General features: G+C 46.2%; 1 protein-coding gene and 1 long non-coding RNA gene across 2 annotated transcripts; both read right to left on the bottom strand.

Annotated features, from left to right (window-relative positions):
• Nucleotides 1-9,980: 9,980 nt before the first annotated feature.
• On the bottom strand, nt 9,981-14,674 carry LOC125917271 (uncharacterized). Its single transcript, XR_007456130.1, has 3 exons — nt 14,181-14,674; nt 11,241-11,477; nt 9,981-10,310 (listed from the first exon to the last, which is right to left on the bottom strand). It is a non-coding gene; the product is annotated as an uncharacterized LOC125917271 (long non-coding RNA).
• Nucleotides 14,675-16,518: 1,844 nt separating this feature from the next.
• LOC125917270 (phorbol-12-myristate-13-acetate-induced protein 1) lies at nt 16,519-20,660 on the bottom strand. Its single transcript, XM_049623523.1, has 2 exons — nt 20,538-20,660; nt 16,519-18,191 (listed from the first exon to the last, which is right to left on the bottom strand). The coding sequence occupies exons 1-2, from the start codon at nt 20,593-20,595 to the stop codon at nt 18,085-18,087; spliced, it is 165 nt and encodes a 54-aa protein (XP_049479480.1). The 5' UTR covers nt 20,596-20,660; the 3' UTR covers nt 16,519-18,084.
• Nucleotides 20,661-21,239: the final 579 nt, after the last annotated feature.

Genomic DNA, 21,239 nt, shown 5'->3' with positions numbered 1-21,239 from the left:
AGATCGCTTAAAAACCAATAAATAAATAAACCCGCATTATCAGGAAACTTTAAAAACAAAAAAAGAACAAAATGGGATAAAAAGAGAGCTGCTTATTCTTTGCAATTAAAATACTCTTAAGGTTATAGTAAAGCCGTAAAATTGTTCAGAACCAGCCCGGCCGATGGTCTTCCGAAGCCCAGCTGTCCTGTGAAAGGTGAGCAAAGCTTCACTTTTCTGAGCACTTTACTTTTCAGTACGCGGCCCCAGTACCTTCTCTCGTCTGGATGCACAGAAGTCTTGCTAGCCCCACTTTATAACAGAGCAAAAAGAAATCCTGGACTAAAAACAGCAGCCAGCGTCGCACCACTGGTGGGGGAAAGAACCGAGACTAAAATGAACATTTTCCAGTGTACCTAGAAGCTAGCGATGCCTAGAGAGCCAGAGCCGTGGGCTTGAGCACTGACATTCTCCAAAGTGCCTTGCGCGTCGCAGGCTCTCAGCAGTGCTCCTGGAATTAGTTCCCACAGGGAGAGGGACAGCCAGCTTCATCACGGAGACCAAGGACACGGCCTCTGGAATCAGACAGATCTAAGTTCCGTCTCGATCTCCACATTTAGTCTTCTGACTTTGAGCAGGCCTCCAAATCTCCTAACCTTCAGTTTCTTCCCTTGTTAAAAAAAAAAAAAAAAAAAAGTGGGGATAACCATACTTCGTCCTGAGCATTGCTGTAAAAATTAAATGAAATTAGGGGCGCCTGGGTGGCTCAGTCGGTTAAGCCTCCGACTTCGGCTCAGGTCGTGATCTCACAGTTCGTGAGTTCATGCCCCGCGTCGGGCTCTGTGCTGACAGCTCGGAGCCTGGAGCCTGCTTTGGATTCTCTGTCTCCCTCTCTCTCTGCCCCGACCCCACTCATGCTCTCTCTCTCTCTCTCAAAAAATAAACATTAAATTTTTTTTTAACATTTTTATTTATTTTTGAGAGACAGAGAGAGAGACAGAGCACAAGTGGAAAGGAGCAGAGAGAGAGAGAGAGAGAGAGAGACACAGAATCTGAAACAGGCTCCAGGCTCTGAGCTGTCAGCACAGAGCCCGATGCGGGGCTCGAACCCACGGACCGTGAGATCGTGACCTGAGCCGAAGTTGCACGCTCAACCAACTGAGCCACTCAGGCGCCCCAACATTAAAATTTTTTTAATTAAAAAAAAAAGAATTAAATGAAATTATGCTTACAAAGCACTTAAAGCCAGAGCTGGCACACATTATTCGATCAGAAGGGTAGACTAGTATTAAAACAAGGACCTAGAGACAGTATTTAATCCCTCCTTGCTCCCCAGCCAACTTCCTACCAAACCTGTTACAAGACACTGTAGCTTAAAATAAAACAACTGGGAAAGTCTCTTGTGTCCAACTGTACTGAGCCCCACCCTGCCGGGCCCCGTTGTGTTGGCTGAAGAACGTGGTCTGAGTCATCCCAGCTGCTGGCAGGGCAATTTTAAGTCCCATGGGGCCATGTCCCTGAGCAGAGCCACAATACCCCACGCCCAGCTTTCCCGTCTGCAGAGAGATAAATGACACGGGGGAGGCTCTATGTGCTTCTGTGTGTCTGGGCAATCAACTGGGGACCAGTGTCTTATGGGAGTACCCAGCCTTGATTTGTGGGCGGAAGGCAGAGACCCCTGGCTCACACCGTCCCAGTTTGCAGAGAAAAGCAGAGAGGCATTGGATTATTTTTGTAACTAATTAAACAATTAAAGCTATTTCCCTACCTGACATAAGAGGCTGAACTCTTTTTCAGTCCTATGAACTTACCTGTTGCTGGTTCTCCTTCACTAGCTCGTTAAAGCAAGCAAGCAAGAAAAAACACTTCCTGAAAATTAGCTGCTGAGTCACCCCACAAAGGCAATTGTGGCCCTTTTCAGCATCAACGGGTCTGTGAGCTAGCTCACTTTTCAGGCTCCGTTAGAGGCCCTGTTCTCATCACCCCCCCCCCACCTCCTCCTTTTCTGTAGGCAGCCCCCCACGTAACTGGGGCTTTTTCTTTTCTCTTTTCTTTTCTTTTCTTTTCTTTTCTTTTCTTTTCTTTTGTGTGTGTGTGTGTGTGTGTGTGTGTTTATTTTTGAGAAAGAGAAAAAGAGTGCAAGCAGGGGAGGGGCAAAGAGAGAGACACACACAGAATCCGAAGCAGGCTTCAGGTCAGCACAGTGCCCGACGCAGGGCTCGAACCCACGAACTGCGAGATCATGACCTGAGCCGTCTGAGCCACGCAGGCACCCCGAGCTGGCCTGCCCCTCTCACCACACCCCCCCTTAGAAGCTATGCGGGATCCCTGTCTGTGGCTCTGATTCTTCCTGGAAGCTAATAGTATAGGAAGTGGGCCAGAGGCCTCAGAAGCCAGCTGCCTGCACCCACTCCCTGCAGCTGCGGCATCCACCCAGAGCTTCAAGGAAGTTCTTGAAACGTACACCAGAAGTACCTTAAATCATGTTCCTCATGGGCCCCAACACGCCCTCCCCCATAGCACGGATGGCGTTGACCGATATGCCCTCTTGCTTATTTAAAGAGCAGAGGGCGTCAGAATCTGAGTATAAGTACAGAAGGAGGTGGGGGGCGTGGGGGCCTTCTGGTTCAGTGGTTCCCAGCCCAGCTGCACCCTGCAATCCTCTGAGGAGCTTGGAAACTACAGATGCTCAGGTCCCACCTCTGACCAATTGAATCAGAGTCTCTGTCCCCCACCCCAGGGACGTGGGGAGGGGACCAGGCATTTTAAATCTCCGCAGGGAGTCTCCCTACAACTAAATGTTAGAACCACCACCAAAGCAGTCCAATGGTTCACAAATATTACTGAGTCATAGGCTCTCTTGACAAAACAATGGATGCCCTCCGCAGAAAAAAATAACCTTCTTTTTTTTTTTCTAAGTGCTATTTATCATTGAGAGATAGAGGGAGAGCTCACGAGCAGGGGATGGTCCATATTCTTCCTTCTCTCCTAGTGGTGAGTTCTCCTCCCAAACAGTTTTCTCTGATGGAACCCAGCAAGGCACCACAAATGATGAGAAAGGCAATGGTTGCTGTGTATCTCATCAAAAGCCTTTGTGGATCCCATCTCGGGCCGATCACGTAATAACACTACAATCCATAAGTCCATTTAAACCGCCTCCTTGAAGTTTACCAATTATCCTTCATACCTCTTGCTGTGGGTTGAATTGTGTCCTGTGGCTATGGTGAAGTCCTAACTCCCAGTATGATTGCAACCTGTTTTGGAAATAGGGTCTTTATAGATGTGATCAAGATAGGATGAGGTCGTTAGGATGGGCCCGCACCCAATATGACCAGTATTCTTTTTTTTTTTTTTAATGTTTATTTATTTTTGAGACAGAGTACGAGTGGGAGGAGCAGAGAGAGAGGGAGCATGAACCCAAGAACCACGAGATCATGACCTGAGTCAAAGTCAGACGCCTCACCAACAACTGAGCCACCCAGGCGCCCCTGAACGGGGTTCTTACACGAAGAGGAAAAGGCCATGGTGAAGACCTCAGCACACAAGGAGGAGGCTACGTCATCATAGAGACAGAGATCGAGTAACGCGTGCTTCTAGAAACCACAGAAAGCAAGGATTGCCAGGTGAGAAAAGGCAAGAAAGGATTCTCCTCTACAGGTTTCAGCGGGAGGGTGGCCTTGCTGACAACTTCATTTCAGATTTCTGGCCTCCAGAACTGTGAGAGAATGAATCTCTTGTTTTAAGCCACCCAATTTGTGGCACTTCGTAAGACAGCCCTCGGAAACTGATATATCCCCTCCTGTCCCGTGGAGAAAAACAGCAAGCTGGTGTGCAAAAGCCACTCAGGACTGCTGCTGGGCTCTGTGCACCAGCCTTTCTGCCTAGTATGGTCGAGAGATTTCTAGGGGCCCCCGGGTGGCTCAGTCGGTGAAGCGTCTGACTTCGGCTCAGGTCATATCTCACGGCTCGTGAGTTCGAGCCCCAGGTTGGGGCTCTGCTGAGAGTTCAGAGCCTGCAGCCTAATTCCGATCTGTGTCTCTGTCTCTCTCTGCTCCTCCCCCACTCATGCTCTCTCTCTCTCTCTCTCTCTCTCTCTCTCTCTCGGGCGCACATGCACGCGCACTCTCAAAAATAAATAAGCATTAAAAAAAACCTTTTTTAAAAAAAGTGATTTCTTCAATGGGAACTCTGAGGCTATACTCTGCTCTGCTTTTTAGGAAGATTCGGCTTGTATATTTTGTTCCCTATGGTTTCACTCATGGCGCCCTGTTTGTTTTCTTGGAGCACTTGTCACTGTCTCTACCGTCCATCTCCCCACCTGGATCGTGACTTCCCTGGGAGCAGGGATAATGCCTGTCTTGTCCAGAGCCCACACCTCTCCCACTGTCTGGCATAAAGTAATCTCTGGACGAAGGCTTGAGTGAGTGCATGAATGTGCAAATGGTATTCCATCGTTATCTTTTCGGTTTTAAAGATTTCATTTTTTATTTTTAAGTAGTCTCTTCACCCGACGTGAGGCTTGCATTCGCAACCCAAAGACTAAGAGGCCCCGCTCCACAGACTGAGCCGGTCAGGTGCCCCTAACGATCTTTATCTTGATGGACTTTGCTGTAGCTTCACCCTTTTGGTCACCTCCCCTTCTCATCTGAACGATGCCAAATATTCTCCTGACCACTGTGATTATTCCTTCGTCTTTATTTCACTGGCTTCTCTTTCTCTGCACATACCAAAGCCCTTGTGTTCCTAGGTTCTTTTTTTTTTTTTCAAGTTAATTTATTTATTTTTAGTCATCTCTACACCCAACGTGGGGTTTGAACTCACAACCCCAAGATCATGAGTCACGTGCTCCTCCGACTGAGCCAGCCAGGCATCCCCCGCGTTCATTTTTTATCTCATTTTCCATTAGACTTTTTTTGAGTTGTCACTACCACCGATATCCATAGGACTCCCAAACTGTGGGCCAGATTCTTCCCTGAGCTTCGTACTTGTACATCCACACCGTCTGCTAGATGTTTCTACCTGAATGTCTCCCAACTACAGCAAATAAAAGTCAATCAGCTTTACCTCTTCTTTGTATCTGAGATCTCTCCCTGATTCTCTTACCCTAAACCACTGCCAACATCAAGGCCTTCATCCTCTTTCTACAACAATCTCCTCTGTGGTTTTCCAGATTTTATACTTACTTCCCTCACATGCATCCTTTGTATAGGTGCAGGCTGAGACATTTAAAAATCAACCTTCTAGTCACTCCTTACTTATACTAGCACAACCATTCCACAAGATGTAGTCCAAGACCCTGAATATGACAAACCAGACCCCACTTATCGCTCCTTCCTGAAACCTGAAGACCCAGAAGCATCAAAGTGTCTGGCATGCTGGGTTAGTCTCCTCATCCTGCATTTGCTCTTGCTGGTTCCTCTGAGAGAAATGAACTGGTGACCGGGGTGCCTGGGTGGCTCCGTCAGTGGAGCGTCCGACTTCGGCTCAGGTCATGATCTCACGGTCTGTGAGTTCGAGCCCCGTGTTGGGTTCTGTGCTGACAGCTCGGAGCCTGGAGCCCGCTTCGGGTTCGGTCTCCCTCTCTCTCTGCCCCTCCCCCATGCTCTGTCTCTCTCTGTCAAAAAATAAATAAACATTAAAAAAAAAAAAGAAATGAACTGGTGACCTTCTCATTCCCACTCATTGGGGCGGTGGACAGCCTTTCAAAACAGATGTCAATGATGCCCAATTCCTAGTACTTATGCCCTGTGTAATCCCCTCCCCTTGAGTGTGGATCGAACCTAGCGACTTGTTTCTAACAAACATAACATAGCAAAAGTGATGGGATGTCACCTCCGTGATTAGGCTATAAAATATTATGATTCTGTTTGCTCGCTCTCCCTCCTTCTTCTTGAATGCTTCTCTGATGAAGCAAGATGAGGAAAGCCCACGTGGCAAGAAACTGGGCTCTAGCTAACCACCAGTTAAAGACTGAAGACCTCACTCCAGCAACCATTAAAGAATTGAGTCCTTCCAACCACATGAGAGAGCTTAGAAGTAGTTCCATGCCCATTTGAGCCTTCAGATGAGACCGCCCAGTTAACACCTTGATTGCATTTGAGGTGAGAAACCCGGAAGCAGAACAGAAGAGAAGATCTCTCTACTCCATGCCTAGACTCCTGACCCACAATGAGATAATAAATGTGATTGTTTTAAGCTGCTAAAGTTGGGGAGGTAGGGGCACCTGGGTGTCTCGGTTAAGCATCTGACTTCGGCTCAGGTCATGATCTTGCAGTTCGTGGGTTCGAACCCCGTGTCGGGCTCTATGCTGACAGCTCAGAGCCTGGAGCCTGCTTTGGATTCTTTGTCTCCCTCTCTCTCTGCCCCTCCCCTGCTCACACTCTGTGTCTCTCTCTCAAAAACAAACATTGAAAACAAAAATTAACTAAAGAAAGAAAGAAAGAGAGAAAGAGAAAGAAAGGAAGAAAGTTGGGGGTTTATTTGTTACATACCAATATATAACTAATGCACTCATTTCATGCAACATATATTCCATGAAGACTTGAATACCTTCTGCCAAACACACACACATGCACACACACTTTGTGAACCTGAGAGCAATGCTTTGTGTTTACTATGTAGCACTGTACTTGACTTTTCTTAATGTTTATTTTATTTTTGAAAGAGAGAGACAGACAGACAGAGCATGAGCAGGGGAGGGGCAGAGAAAAAGGGAGACACAGAATCTGAAACAGGCTCCAGGCTCTGAGCTGTCAGCACAGAGCCCGACACGGGGCTCAAACCCATGAACCATGACATCATGACGTGAGCCGAAGTCAGACCCTTAACCGACTGAGCCACCCGGGAGCCCCAGCACTATATTTAATGGATTCATTGTAATCACCTGATTCTGTTTGGGTGCCTCCACTGAACTTTGAGACATTTGAGGCTGTGATGTATGTTCTTTGTTATCTTATCCTTATATCTCCAGTGTCAAATGTAGCTCTTGGTACATTTGGTCAAAAATTATTTTATGGATAAGTGAACAAATGAGTGAATGAATATCATTTTGCGAAGTGATGCACAGGGATTAAAAAAATACAGTTAGATCTGTGTTATAGGCGTAGAAGCTTGTAATCAAGTTAGAGAGACTGACATAAAATCAACTAACAGAAATGTGAGTGAAATAAATGTTGGATCAAAATAAGAAAAATGTGCTATAGAAACATGAAAGATAGAATGTCCTTTCTGATCTGGGCAATCTGAAAATATTTCTCAGAGGAAATGGCTTTTGACATTGACCTTGAAGGTTAACAGAACTTTAAGCAGCAAAGATGGGAAGGAAAGGAAGTCAAAATTAATAAAAACCATAAACAAATCCTAGAGGTGGAAAAATCTAGCAGAGTGACAGAGTCAGGCCTGGTCCCAGGGGGAGAGAAACCAGACGGAGATGAAAATTGGAAATCAATTAGCTTCAAAGGCGCAAGTGAGGTCACTACTCTTAGAGAACATGTTGAAAGCAGAACCTTGGGAAACTGACATTTAAAGACGAACAAGAAAGGGGAACTTGCCAGGGAGAGTTAAGCAGACTCAGGCATGTGATATGGTATGCTAATCACTTTATATAAGTTTGAAGGAGGAGGTGATGTTCTGAGGTTGAGTGTGATGCAATTTTAAAAGAGGCCTTTGGGATGGGGCAGGTAGGCCACTAGTAACCTTTAAGAAAACAGTACCTATGAAAAACTGGAGATGAAAGGTTTTGCTGATAAAAATACATGTTTGAGGAAGTCAACCAGCCTCTAAATAAGTGTCCCAATGATACCTTAGGAGACCTGCCTGTTAAGACTTCTGAGTCACGGGCCATTTTGATAGTGAAATGACTTCTCTGATAAGCAACATTTACCTCTGAAATAAAAAAATACCTATACGACTCTCCATCTCGGGGTTGTGAATTCGAGCCCTACTTTGCGGGTAGAGATTACTTACAAAAATAAAATCTTTAACAAACCGAAAGCAAAAGCCTGACCCTACCTGACTTTTGTCCTTTCTCCAAGGGACCCCTTCGTGGTTTATAACTGTTAATTCTGGACCACTTGCATGTTTCATCTGGTTGCACTCGTCCGTTTCCTCAGCTAAACTGCAAAGTCCATGAATCATGACTTCCTTCACATCTCCACTCAGTACGTACTTAATAATTCCAATAAAAACCGTGATAACCTTTGGCTTCTGTACACTCTTTGTAATCCCCCAGAGTATTTTTTTCAGCAACTATTTATTGGAGGCTTGCTAACTGCCAGGCTCTCGGCTGAGAGCATCACATCCATGATCTTTTTCAGTCCCCTTACAAATCCTGGGCTTCCACAGGGCTGGGGAGCTATACTTACTCTATTTTCACAAATGAGCTGACAGTGGAAAAGAGAAGGGAGATCTAGTTTATTTCAACGAAGATCCTCTGAGATAAAAGTGCATTACAGCCACACCAGGGTGACCAACTGTCCCAGGTTGCCCAGGCAGGAGGGCATTTGCAGAACATGAGACTTTCAGTTTTTATTTATTTATTTATAATGTTTATTTATTTTTGAGAGAGAGACAGGACGCGAGTGGGTTGGGGCAGAGAGAGAGGGAGGCACAGAATCTGAAGCAGGCTCCATCCAGGCTCCGAGCTGTCAGCACAGAGCCCGACGCGGGGCTCGAACTCACAGACTATAAGATCACGACCTGAGCCGAAGTTGGATGCTCAACCGACTGAGCCACCCAGGCGCCCCGAGACTTTCAGTTTTAAAACCAGGACTGGTCCAGGTAAACCAGGGCTAGGAAACTTTCCCTAGTCTTTAAGGATGAGACAGTAAAATGCGTAATGGAAGGGCTAATATCTATGTCCTATTAGCAATATTCATTATGAAGAGAATTCCTATGTATCTATAAGATGACTTGGGTTGAAAATTACACCAGACTTTGTTCCAAGACATGTAGAAATGCACACTTCTTCATTTCCCAGCTGATGCTTGAAAAAGTGGGTTGGAAGTGGCACACGTAGGCAGCCTTAATGCCCTTCTTCCTCCTGTCTGTTAATTTCAAGTCTGGAAGAAAAGTCCAGATTTATCATGCTGGCTGGCACTTTCCCAGGGCTCCCATGGGTCCTCTGTGAAGTGTTAGCCTGACTTCCTTATGTTCTTCTATATTTATATTATGAAACTTAAATAAAAGTTTAGTCCTAACTCTCAGAAACCTGTTCCTTTTAATGCAACACCAATAAAAGTTTCAAGAAGAGGAAAGGAGTATTTTTATCATTTTATTTGCAGGTGCCATACGGCGTTGGGTCTTTTTTTTTTTTTTTTTTTTTTTTTTTTTTTTTTTTTTTTTTAAGATGGGCAAAGTAAGATGTTTTTGCTCTCTGCTTTCTGATAAACGCGTGCGTGCCCTCCAGACAGAGGATCTGGGAATCTCTTACTAAAAAGTAAACTTCGAAAAACAAAAGGATTTCACAATCGCCACAACCACCCAACGCTCCCTGCCCCTCCTCCTCCTCCTCCGACACTTGTCTGAATGAATCATCAAGAAGGCAGACTGGTTCACTTAGATGTTCTCTATTGTTTGGGTTTTAAAAAAAAAAAATGGTGGCAACATTTTCTTCTTCCTTCCTCGCCGCTGCTTGGCTTTGCTGAATTAGGGCAGCCCAATCCGACAAAACACACAAATTGCTGTTTTGACTGGCTTCTTTGAACCCCTTTCTTTCCCATCACAAACAGCTCCTGCAGGTCTGTCTCGGGAAGGTGCTGTTTTAGCATTCACCGGTAAAAAGCAAGCCGGCAGGGAGTGTGCCTTTCAGAATTAGTTCCATGCTCATTCCCTACAACATCCCTCCGGAGGGGTGAGATGCCCCAACACCTTCCTTGCCTCCAGGTTCCCTCTGGCTTCTTGGAATAACGTGACACCCTTTCTGAGGTCACGTTTTCATCACTGGGGGTTGGAAAGCACCTAGGAGCGCCCAGCTGCAGCGCTGTGCTGGGGCGGGGGGGGGGGGGCGGGGGGGGGGGAGCTGGCACTGACCTTATCAGTATTTTTCACATATCAGCTGGTTTAATAATCAACCCCGCACTCTTAGAAAACCCAGGGGCATAAAACTTGGCTGCATCTAATGAGGCACCGGAGCGGAAAACAAACTAGCTTTGCTCTGGGATGGGGGCCCTTCCCCGGGCCCCTGTGGGAAGCCGGCTGGACTGTGGTGGCCGGGGAAGACTGTTTGGAGGTTAGAAAGGCTCGAGTTCGAATCCCATGAGTGTTCCAGCCACTTGCCAATCAATCAATCGACTTCGGGGAGACTGCTGATTCTCTGAGGCGGGCCCTCTCCCCTATAAAATAAGAAAGCTAATCAGAGGTTCCAAGTAGGTGACCACTGGACGACACAATAAAATTGTATCACCTTGTGAGTGATTACTAACAAGTGTTTCTCTTGGGGAAGTATTGGTGATCTGAACACAGACTCAAGAGAAGTCCTCTGGAAACCCTGTGGTTTCCTAAAGCCAAAAACAGAAGCAGCCAGGATTCAACCTCTGTTCCCCAAATTAGCACATTTTATTTTCACAGTTTCATCCCAGGGGAGAGACTGCCTTTTATGATTCCCTGCTGAATTCCCTTACCCAAATCTGTCCAAAGTAACTACACAGGACCTTCTTCCTATTTTTTTTTAATTTTTTTTTAATGTTTATTTTTGCAGACAGAGAGAGACAGAGACAGAGCATGAGTGGGGGAGGGGCAGAGAGAGAGAGAACACACAGAATCTGAAGCAGGCTCCAGGCTGTGAGCTGTCAGCACAGAGCCCGATGCGGGGCTTGAACTCACCAGCTGTGAGATCATGACCTGAGCCGAAGTCGGACGCTCAACCCACTGAGCCACCCAGGTGCCTCCCTTCTTCCTATTTTTTGATGCAGTATTATATAAATCAGGACCTGCATTTTTATATGAATACATGCCAGGAGCTTTGGGCAAGTCAGTAGCATTCATGAAGCCTATTATGTACAGAGTGAAAATAAAGGTTTTACCATCACTAGAAGGTTATAAATTAAAAACAGATGGTCTCATCAAGGGAAAACCTGCCACTTCCTTTCCAGCTTCACCACTGCCTTTTTTCCAAAAGCTTTCATTTGAGTCTAATAATCTTAATTGGGCAAGATCTTCCACAGCTTTGTAAGGAAGCTAATATCTAACCCTCCGTCTTGAAAGTGAAGTTAACTGGCATTTACTGAGCATGACTGCGAGCCACACACCATGTACATTCTCACCTTGTTTGATTCCCCAGAAGTTTTGAAACCGGTGTATCTTACACTGTTTTATAAGAGAACGGAGCCGAAGCCACTTATCCAGAGTCCTGCAAAGAGTAAGTGGCAACACCGTAGCTGATTTCAAAGTCCAAAGCCAGTGACAATTGTGGCGAAAGAAAGTTTGTGGTTTTAAAAATAGACGTGAAGTTGGAAATGGGCAAATCTCCTAGCTCCGTGAGAGGTCATTAGTGAGAGAGCCTGATGAAAAGAAAAAAAAAAAAAAAAGTCTTTCATTAAGACACAAGAAATATCAAAGGGCTATTTGCACATTCCATTTCCAGCCCAAATCCAAGCCCAGGCTCCATGCACTGTGAGACTTTCTTTCTTCCTTCCTTCCTTCCTTCCTTTCTTTCTTTCTTTCTTTCTTTCCTTCTTTAAAAAAATTTTTTTTCACCACTGTGCAGTCTCTAATCACACCTGGGAGCAGTCTGGGGCCCCAGCCTTACAAAGTAAGGGAATCCTAAGTCCCCACCTATAACTCCTCAATTCTCCCACTTTTCTGGTGTTTTTTTAAATCAACTGATTTGGAAGAAGACTGTCGGTAGGTCTGAATTTGTTAAACTGATTTCTGAAAGTCCTTAACAGAGAGAGGGCCTGGATTGTACTGACACAGGTTTTGTTCTTGAACGATGACCTATGAGGTGAGATACAGGGTAGGGTGTGTCCTGTCAGGTGACCCCTTCTATTTTCAGCTGCATATAAGAAGCAGCCCAGACTCAGTGACACCACCCCCCGGGGAAGCCAGAACACATGGGGAATTTTCATGTCCAAGAAAATACTTCTGAGTCCAAGGTGTTTCTGCCCAACCTCCTCCAGGACTTCAATCAATGTGGAGGAGAAGAACTTGGAAAAGAGATTTTTGGAGGGGACTTTTTACACCCACTCTCCTACTTCTTTTTGCAAACCCTTCAGTTCACCGTGTGCCGTGAGTGAGGTCCGGAGCAGGTCTGCTAGGACCAGGCGTGTGGCAGATGTCTCCAGACCCCTTTGCCGTCCCAGTTTCTGTCTCAAACCACAAGTGACCTGAGAGGTGATTCAGGGGAATCACTCTGGCTCAGACAGGCTGCCTGGCTCAGGGTCTCGAAGCTCACTGATGGCTTTGCCCTCAAAGTCCAGCGTCAGGATTCCATTCGGTACGGCTTGTCACTCTTGGTGTGGACTTTTTTCAAGGTGCCAGTTATCTTCCTGCTGGGTCATTCCCTCTGACAAAGGTTTGAGGAGTTTGGCAAGATTTTTCACAATTTATGCTGTTCCAGCCCAAAGGTGTGTGTGTGTGTGTGTGTGTGTGTGTGTGTGTGTGCTGGGGTAGGGGCAGAGTTATTGCAAGGGATTAAACAGCCCAAATCACAGCACACAGAGTCTTTAGACTGAAGAAAACAACTTATCTCATTCATAGATACATTGATAGATAGATGATAAAGAGAGAGGTGATAGATGACAGACGACCTTTGTTTCCCCCCACCTCGCCCCCGCCCCCGCCCGCATGTATTATCAGTCCTCACACAATTGCCATATGAAGTATTATTCCCATTTTTTACCTGCGAGAGCACAAGCTAGGAGAAGCTAATGAATTGCCAAGTTCTCAGGGCTGAAAAGTGACAGAGCCATGATTTGAGTGTTTGCTTCCTCTTCGTCATTGTTTCTTTAGAACTATTTCTCATCCCCTCGATGTACACAAAAAATTACAGTATTCAGGGGGCCCCTGGCTGGCTCGGTTGGTAGGACGTGTGCCTCTTCATCTCGGGGTCATGAGTTCAAGCCCCATGTTTGGCACAGAGCTTACTTAAAAAAGTAAACTAAAATATTACAGTATTCATTAATGAGTGCCATGAGCACATATGGAATCAGTTGTACACATGAGATAGTGGGATAAGTATAGACTCAACATGCTAAAAATTTGAAAATTTCTTTTTAAAGGTTTTGATGGGAATTCTGTATCCTTTAGTTAGTAATTGCAAATTACAGCACAAAGAGATTTCTATCCCTCTTCTTTCCTCCCCGTTTCTACCTGCATCCCTGCCCAGCCCCCACAGGCCCTGAAATGATGGGTTATTTGGGCAGTATTTAATATTTGTAGAGAGACAATACAGGCATTTCACCTAAGCACAGGAGAGACACATGCACAGAGATAAATAAATTCACCAAAAAAAAGGAAAACTTGCTTTGGGAGAGACTATGATAAAGCTCTATAGCTGTAGTGTGTTGACGATGCAAAATCTTTGAATTACTGAGATGTTTTTGCCGGTTTTCTCTTAAATTGTTTGTGTAAATGTAAATGACACAATTAGATACCTGTTTTCTCGATTAATGATGGTAGGAGAGCTGATAAAAACATCTCAAATAAAACTATCAGCATAGGAGGGGGTGCCTAGCGGGCTCAGTCCGGGGACCGTGCAACTCTTGATCCTGGGGTCGTGCATTTGAGACCCACGCAGAGTGTACAGATTACTTAAATACATAAATAAATTTAAAAAAAAAACTATCAACATAAGAAAGTTTACCAAAGCATGTCATGTTATCCCTCGAAGCATAGCCCATTTTTACCTGATGACCCATTCAAATGATACAAGGACATAAGTTCAGAAGAAATTCCGTCCCTATAGGTGCTAGCTTTCTTGACATTTGAAGCACACTTTATTTTTTAAGGGTTTTTTGCTTTTTAGCTTGGTTTTGGTTTTTGGTTTTTGTGGTTTTGTTTTTGTTGTGTTTGGGGTTTTTTGTTTGTTTGTTTTATTTTTGTTTTGAGCAAGAGAGAAAGCATGCGGGCAGGGGAGGGACAGAGAGTGCGTGAGAGAGAATCCCAAGCAGTCTCTGCAGTGGCATCACAGAGCACAATGCGGGGCTCGAACTCCCCAGCTGTGAGATCATGTCCTGAGCGGGAATCAAGAGTCGGATGCTTACCTGGCTGAGCCACCCAGGTGTCCCAGAGGCACTAATTTTTCAGCGGTTTAGTATATTTAGGATTCAGAATGAAGTTTCTGTGGGATTCGATCTTCTTCAGCTCCCTCAGTGATGGTCACAGCTTCTTAATTCTGGTATTATTGCATTTCTGATTTTTCCCCCCCGCAAAGGTCCATCAGTTTTGCCACAGTTTGAAGGGTGAGGGGCTGCGCTCTGCTAATGTGATTCGCTATTGCTTTAATCCAAGACGCAAAGCCTGGGAAGGCTTCACTTATACTTGCTGTGGAGGGAATGACAGTAACTTTGTTAACGTGAAGGATTGCGAACGTGTTTGTGCAAAAGGCAGTGAATTTTTTCTTGCTCAATTTTATTTTATTTATTGTTTATTTTTTTAACGTTTATTTATTGAGACAGAGCATGAATGGGGGAGGGTCAGAGAGAGAGGGAGACACAGAATCTAAAACAGGCTCCAGGCTCTGAGCTGTCAGCACAGAGCCTGGCACGGGGCTCAAACTCATGGTCCGTGAGATCATGACCTGAGCCGAAGTCGGACGCTTAACCGACTGAGCCACCCAGGTGCCCCTTCTTGCTCAATTTTAAACTAACTAGAAGTAATTCAGAAGCAAAATTATACTTTTATGTAACCATTTTGCGAATAGCGCTTTGCCATTTCTAGGTGACTTTTCAAATATACGAGTTATGGTTTTCTCTTAAATATAAATGCAAGTCGGGGGCACCTGGGTGGCTCAGTCGGTTAGGCATCTGTCTCTTGGTTTCTGCTCAGGTCATGATCTCATGGTTCATGAGTTCAAGCCCTGCATCAGGCTCTGCACTGACAGCATGGAGCCTGCTTGGCATTTTCTCTCTCTCCCTGCCCCTCCTCTGCTCTGTCTCTCAAAATATATAAACTTAAAAAAATTTTTAAAAAATAATAAATATATAAATGCAAGTCAAACTGTTTTTTTAATTCCTGGTAGCTTTTTGTTAGTCAGCATTTACAATTACAATGATGTGGGCATCGTGGGAATTTTTTTACATTCAGAGTCCTGAGGGGGGGAGGGGGGCTTCTGGGTGGCTCAAGTCAGTTAAGCGACTGACTTCTGTTCAGGTCATGATCTCCCCGTTCAGGGGTTCAAGCCCCATAGAAACCATAAGCTCAGTTGAAAAGGAATCCAGACTAGGCTAGGTATGAAACAGCATTCTCAGGGCCTCTGCTCAAACTCGGGCTTCTTTTTCTTTAACCATTAAAAAAAAGTAAAGATCGATACCTTTCAGGGCACCTGGATGGCTCAGTTAGTTAAGTATCCAACTTCAGCTCAGGTCACGATTTCATGGTTCGTTGAGTTCTCGCCCCGCGTCCCAGCTCAGGGCCTGGAACCTGCTTCCGATTCTGTGTCTCCCTCTCTCTGCCCCTCCCCCGCTCATGCTCTGTCTCTCTCAGAAAATGAATACAACATTTTAAAAATTTAAAAAAAAAAAGAGTTCTCAGAACATACATAGTTCGCAAACCCGAAGATTGTGAACTGTTCAAGGCTTTCCTGCTACTCCCTGTAGAAAAGAGCAGCAAGGCCGCTCATAGCAAACCTAATTAACACCAAGGGTTCAATTCCGGCTCTCCGAAGAGGCAAAGGGACAGGAGTCACTCTTCCAGAGAGGCTCAAACCAAATCCTGCAGATCCCCGACCCTTTACAGAGCCAATCGCCCCCCTGCCCCCAAGCCCTGCTCCTGAGATGCCCCGGGGCAGCCCTTCATTCCCCCCACCCAGGTCCCCGGCTGGCTGTCACCCTCTCCCACTCCCGTGGTCACCCTCCTCCTGAAGCCCCTCCTCTCTCCCTCCCCAGCGCAGGGAGGCCATACACATTCCACACTTTGAGCAGGAAGACGCCATCCAGTTCGAAGCTACAAATTAGGAGGATCTTTGGAGCTCTCACTCACACTGGAAGGGCACTCGAGTGACACCTACTTCTGCACACGACTGGCTTCGGATGAAGCAATACTTGCTGCTCGGGGTGGGGGCGGAGGAAGGGTGAAGCGTGAGGCCATCTAAAAGGAAACTGCCAAGGCAGAGGCCCCAGGGCGACCAAGGAGGGCTCCACGGGTCTCTAATGAGGTCCCACATCTCTGAAGGCTCCTTTAAGTAAATCACTCTCCAGGCAGTACTGCGAGGGCACTCGAGACCCACGCCTGGCACGAATACCTTCTTTTTCCGCTATCTCCTCTGCCAGTTAAACCGTAAGTCCCTTGACAGCAGAAGTCATGCTAAACGTCCCCGTGTTTTCCACTCCTGCCCCAGAGCTGGAACCCAGGAGGCGGTGATCAGCCATGTGCCTGCAGACGGAAATCGGTGAAACGATTTTGGTTTCGTAACGAACATTCGGCAGCTTACGTGACCGAAGTAAACACGCAGCCAAGACTGGTGATAATCTTTAATAGTTTACAGCTACAGTATAAAGTTTTACCTGTATAAATACAATTACAGACCATAAATATCCATAGGGCAAAATATCTGCCTCCAGACAGATCAAAAAACATCGTTGCCACGAAATAAACTAACAGCCTTAAGTAACACTGCAGAAAAACAGATACTGAGGTAATTTTTCATCTAAAGTGACTACAGCCTATCATGAAAACATTCTTACTGTTCAAGTACTTATGAAAGCCTGGTCTCATAATCTAAAAATGTAACTTTAACGAATACGCTTTGAAACTGAACAAAATACTTTAATTATAAATAGGTAAAATAAATAAGATCATTCTTGCTGAAATTCAATCATGACATTATTATTTCTTTTTTATGTATTTGGGGGCTTTGTCGGTAGTCTGGCCTTCTAACAATAAAAGGGGGAAATTCATATACCTTTCACAGAACCTACATATTATTATAATGCAAACTACACATATAGATGAGATTTCCATTCTGGATGAGCAATGCATTCTCTTTTTTTAAAAAAGTATATCCTATGTAAAACGTGCTTAATTTCTTTTAAAGGACCACTTCTTGAAAGAGGTACACTGACTAGTATGAGAAAAGGCAACTTACAGATTTTCAAAACTTCTTTAGAAATACATTCATTTTCCTATCAAGTTACTTGAGAATTTTTGTTTCACTAAGTTTTAATTACAGCAGTAGAAAGCCTAAATCGCCTTTTTCCCCCATTATTTCTCAGTATGCAAATTCCCACGTTCTTTATGTTGTAACATTCTAACCGGTAAGAATCTTACTGGCACCATATAACATCTCTGTCACATTTTTTCCCAAGTACAGACTTTCCAGCGAAGATTCAGAGGAACATAATTCAATGAAGGGTCATCCGAACAGAAGCAATACATTTTGAGTCAAAAGGAAAAAGCTTTCAAATTTACCCTATATTTTGTAGTGACCTATGGGATCAACATTCGCCATGACATTGTGTTTCCAGAATGAAATCTTTACTTTTAACAAGGTAATATATAAACTGAAGACTATACAGCACTTTTCTGTCTTCCAAAAGTGAAAACCAACACTGAACATTCGCTCTTTCTTGCCCCTGCCCACCGTTATCCGTTTGCCAGCACCCCTGGGCAGCAACCTTCAGCACACATACCAGAATAATTTTCGAAGTAAAAACTCAAGGTATAAGTAATTCATTCCTTATGTTGCACAGTTCCTCCATTCTTGCCTTACAAATAAACAAAGTGGTCTTATAACATTCTCCCGAGCCCCAGAAAAATGACTTCTGGGAAATCCCCGACAGAAATCCTCTTGGATGTATCCCATCCTGGTTTCCAAGGGCATCCAAAAGCAAGTGAGATCTCCCTCACAACCTCCATTACAAGGCAGTCTCTTCTAACTGATGAAATTTGCATCTACTGGGGAACCTTCCGTCTCAAACCAATCTCCTCATTCGAAAGCTCCCAAAGCAGTCAGGTTCCCGAGCGGAAGAGTTTGGATATCAGATTCATAAGCTTCTGTCGGAAATTCAGTTTGTCTCCAAATCTCCGGAGCTGCATGGCACATTCCACTTCGGGCTCTGAAAAGGAAAGCAAACCATCAAAATCATGCTGACATGACAAACTGTAACCGGCAAGAGCCCCATCCAAGGGGCAAGCTGAGTGTGCATCCAGTGAAGCGTTTATGTCAACTTTAGCTCTATGCACACCCATTTTCTGAACGTGAGAAAGGTTACTTAGAACACACACGACATATGTTAACACGGTGTGACTCATAAACAAAAAAACAACGGTTACAGTAAGAATGAAGACTTTTACTTTGAAGTCTTTTTTTTTTTTTTTTAACGCATGCCGGATGAGGTAAATGTCATCTTTCTTTCAATAGGGACATTTATGTCACACACCGCAGTTTAGTGAGCCTTTGCCAGCCTCAGATGATGTCATCCTTTTCTCTCTCATTTGAGGCTGGTTGGGGGAACAGAAGTCGGAATTCTAAACTTTTTTATGCTGTTTTCAAGTAGGATTTATTTTATAAATGGCAGTAATTCACAGGTCATATTATGCCTTCATTAATAGGCAAATCCAAATGTGTTCTTATCCCCATTTAAAAAAACTCTTTGAAATCTAGTCTCATAAAATCTTGTATCCAAATTAAGCCCACATTCTCTAAAATAACTTAGAAATTTATATTCTACTGTAAATCAAATTCTTCCTACAAACCAATTTTTTTTCATACAATCTTCCTATACTCTTTTTTTTTTTCCTTTGGGGGCCAATAATCTTTTATTTTTTTTAATATAATTTATCGTCAAATTGGCTAACATACAATAACACCAATACATGAATTGGTGTAAAGTGTGCTTTTGACAAACCAAATTTGTACCAATCTGTTGCCTTTATGAGTGAAGCAGAAAATATAACGTTTAACTCACATGTGTACTACGTTTTAAATGTGAGATATTATAATTAAACAAACAATAATTGAAGAAAAAGGATTACTAGGAGAGTTTTAGAAAAATGATCCCTTTCACCAAAAAAGCGGGCAGAAAATAGCTGCTAGTCGTTTCCTAAATCTTTCTGTTCATTACACTTCTATAAATGTAATAACAAAAAAAATTGTAACTAGGAGTGGCGATCTTCACTAAATCTATTATGACAATCATTTCACAATGTATACATAGATCAAATCATCATTTGATATATGCATATACCACATCAAAGCTAATACAATGTCACAGGTCACTTATATCTCAATTAAACAATGTATTACTATCTAATTAAGTTTAAGAGGGCCCTTATTACTGGGAACGAAGTTAAATGGCAGGCAGGTTATTCTCAGGTTAGGCCTTCCCAAAACAGGAGAATTCTTGGACTTCCCAAAAGGTAGGCCAAGCTTTTTCCCTCCCAAGCAAGACCCGAGCGACAGCAACAAGGTACAAGGTACAAAGTTAGCCTTGGCCGTATCGTCAATCACCACTTCCTTTGCACGCCTCAGGGGCTCTATAAAGCGAAACCAACTTTAAAAGGGGGCCATTATCGTCTGATGCAATAGCAGTAGGACGGATTTCGAGCCCAGAGCCTTTCTGCCTTCTTCGCTACAGCCCCTTGGCAGATGACTACCTTGTTTGGTAAGATTTAGAAGGGGAGGGGGTAGGGGGGGTTCTGAAAAGTTATTTGATGGGGCTATATGTGGGGAGGAGGGGAAAGTGGATGGATTAAAAACCACTGCAGACCAACTCCTGTTCTTCTCCTATCCCGTCCCCGCAATAATAACGATTGTTAAAATGTTGCACTTTTAACAAAGAAGCAAAACTTTCTAGGCTCCTGGCCGCAGTGGTCCTCGCAGGGCCTCTGTAGCGCTCCATCAGTCCTTTGTGGGAGAGCGTGAAGGTACCAAGCCAAGTACTGCTTTTTTGTGTTGGGGGGCCCGAGAGTGGCCACACTCAGAGTGGGGACCTCCATGGTCCTCGCCTCAGGACGAAGAGGGCTAGTCTCAGGAAGCGCTGGAGGCTCCCCGAGTCTCTCTCCCGCCCCCACCTGCCGTGACAATGACTTTCTCCTCGTGATGGTCGCCCGCACTTGCACTTTTCCTCCCCGCGGCCCCAGGGCTGAGCAACTGGGGATGCGAAGCAAGCGAAGCAAGCGAAGCAAGCGAAGAAGAGGCTTTCTGCCTCCGCCCAAACCGCCATCTGCATCCCAAATCGGGTTTCCTCCCGCGCCGTCTCCACGGTCCCGGGGGAAACCCCGCAGGGCTTCCTGGAGGCGCCCCCAAAGCACATGCAGGGGCGCAGACCTGCCCGACCCGGAGGCCGCGTGCCGACGGACTGAGCCCGCCGCGACCGAGACCCCGGCCCCGGCCCCCGCCCGGGCCCCCGCCCGGGCCCCGGCCCCGGCCGGGTTCTCAGCGGGACCCAGCTGCTCCCTACCTGCCGGGGCCCGCGCGGGGCTCGGCTGCGCGCTCTTACGCGTCCTCTTCCCAGGCATCTCCGCCAGCGGCCGCCGGCCACCGTGCCGCAGGAGCCCGGGGGTCTCGGTCCCCCACCCCGAACACCTCGAGGCGGCGGCACGCGAGCTGCACGCGCGGCGGGGACGGGCCGGACCGGGGCGGCGGGACCCAACTCTACCAGCGACGACAGGGGCGCGCGCACCTCTCAGGTCTGAGCGCCGGCCGGCTCCCGCGCTCTCTTCTTATGGGGACTTCCCGGGGACGGTGACGTAGCGAAACTTGACTCTGCGCCCGCCCCCGTCCCCCCCCCCCCCCCCCCCCCCGGGGGCAGCCGCGTGGGGAGGACCTGCCCGGACTCGCTCGCGGTCCGCGGCGGCGCCGGTCCGCGGCGGGGGGCTCAGCGCTCTCGGCGCGGAGACCCTGCCCCGCCCCCAGATCGCTCCGGTCGCGGACGGGGGCCGGGGGCCGGGGGGGGGGGTCGGGGCCGAGAGGCTGCGCCCGCCCGAGGTCGCGGCCGCTGCGGTCGTGGCGGGAGTCCGGGAGTCGCGAGAGGGGAAAGTTCTCGTGGCGGGAAGGCTGGGGGTGGGGAGGCCAGGCGCTCGGCGCTTCCCGTAAACCCGCAGTTAGAGACTCCGGGCCAACCCTGGAAGGAGTGCGGGGGGTTGGTGGGGGGGAGGAAAGC

The sequence above is a fragment of the Panthera uncia genome, unplaced genomic scaffold (genome assembly GCF_023721935.1).
Source record: "Panthera uncia isolate 11264 unplaced genomic scaffold, Puncia_PCG_1.0 HiC_scaffold_1642, whole genome shotgun sequence".
NCBI classification, from domain to species: domain Eukaryota; kingdom Metazoa; phylum Chordata; class Mammalia; order Carnivora; family Felidae; genus Panthera; species Panthera uncia.
The sequence above is the reverse complement of the archived record's forward strand: the minus strand, read 5'-3'. Positions and strand labels throughout refer to the sequence as shown.

Bases quoted from the DNA above. Each gene is read 5' to 3' on its own strand.
- LOC125917270 (XM_049623523.1), bottom strand. From the start codon at position 20,595: ATGCCTGGGAAGAGGACGCGTAAGAGCGCGCAGCCGAGCCCCGCGCGG. The intron at 18,192-20,537 runs GTAGGGAGCAGC...TTTCCTTTTCAG, and splicing joins CCCCGCGCGGGCCCCGGCAG to AGCCCGAAGTGGAATGTGCC.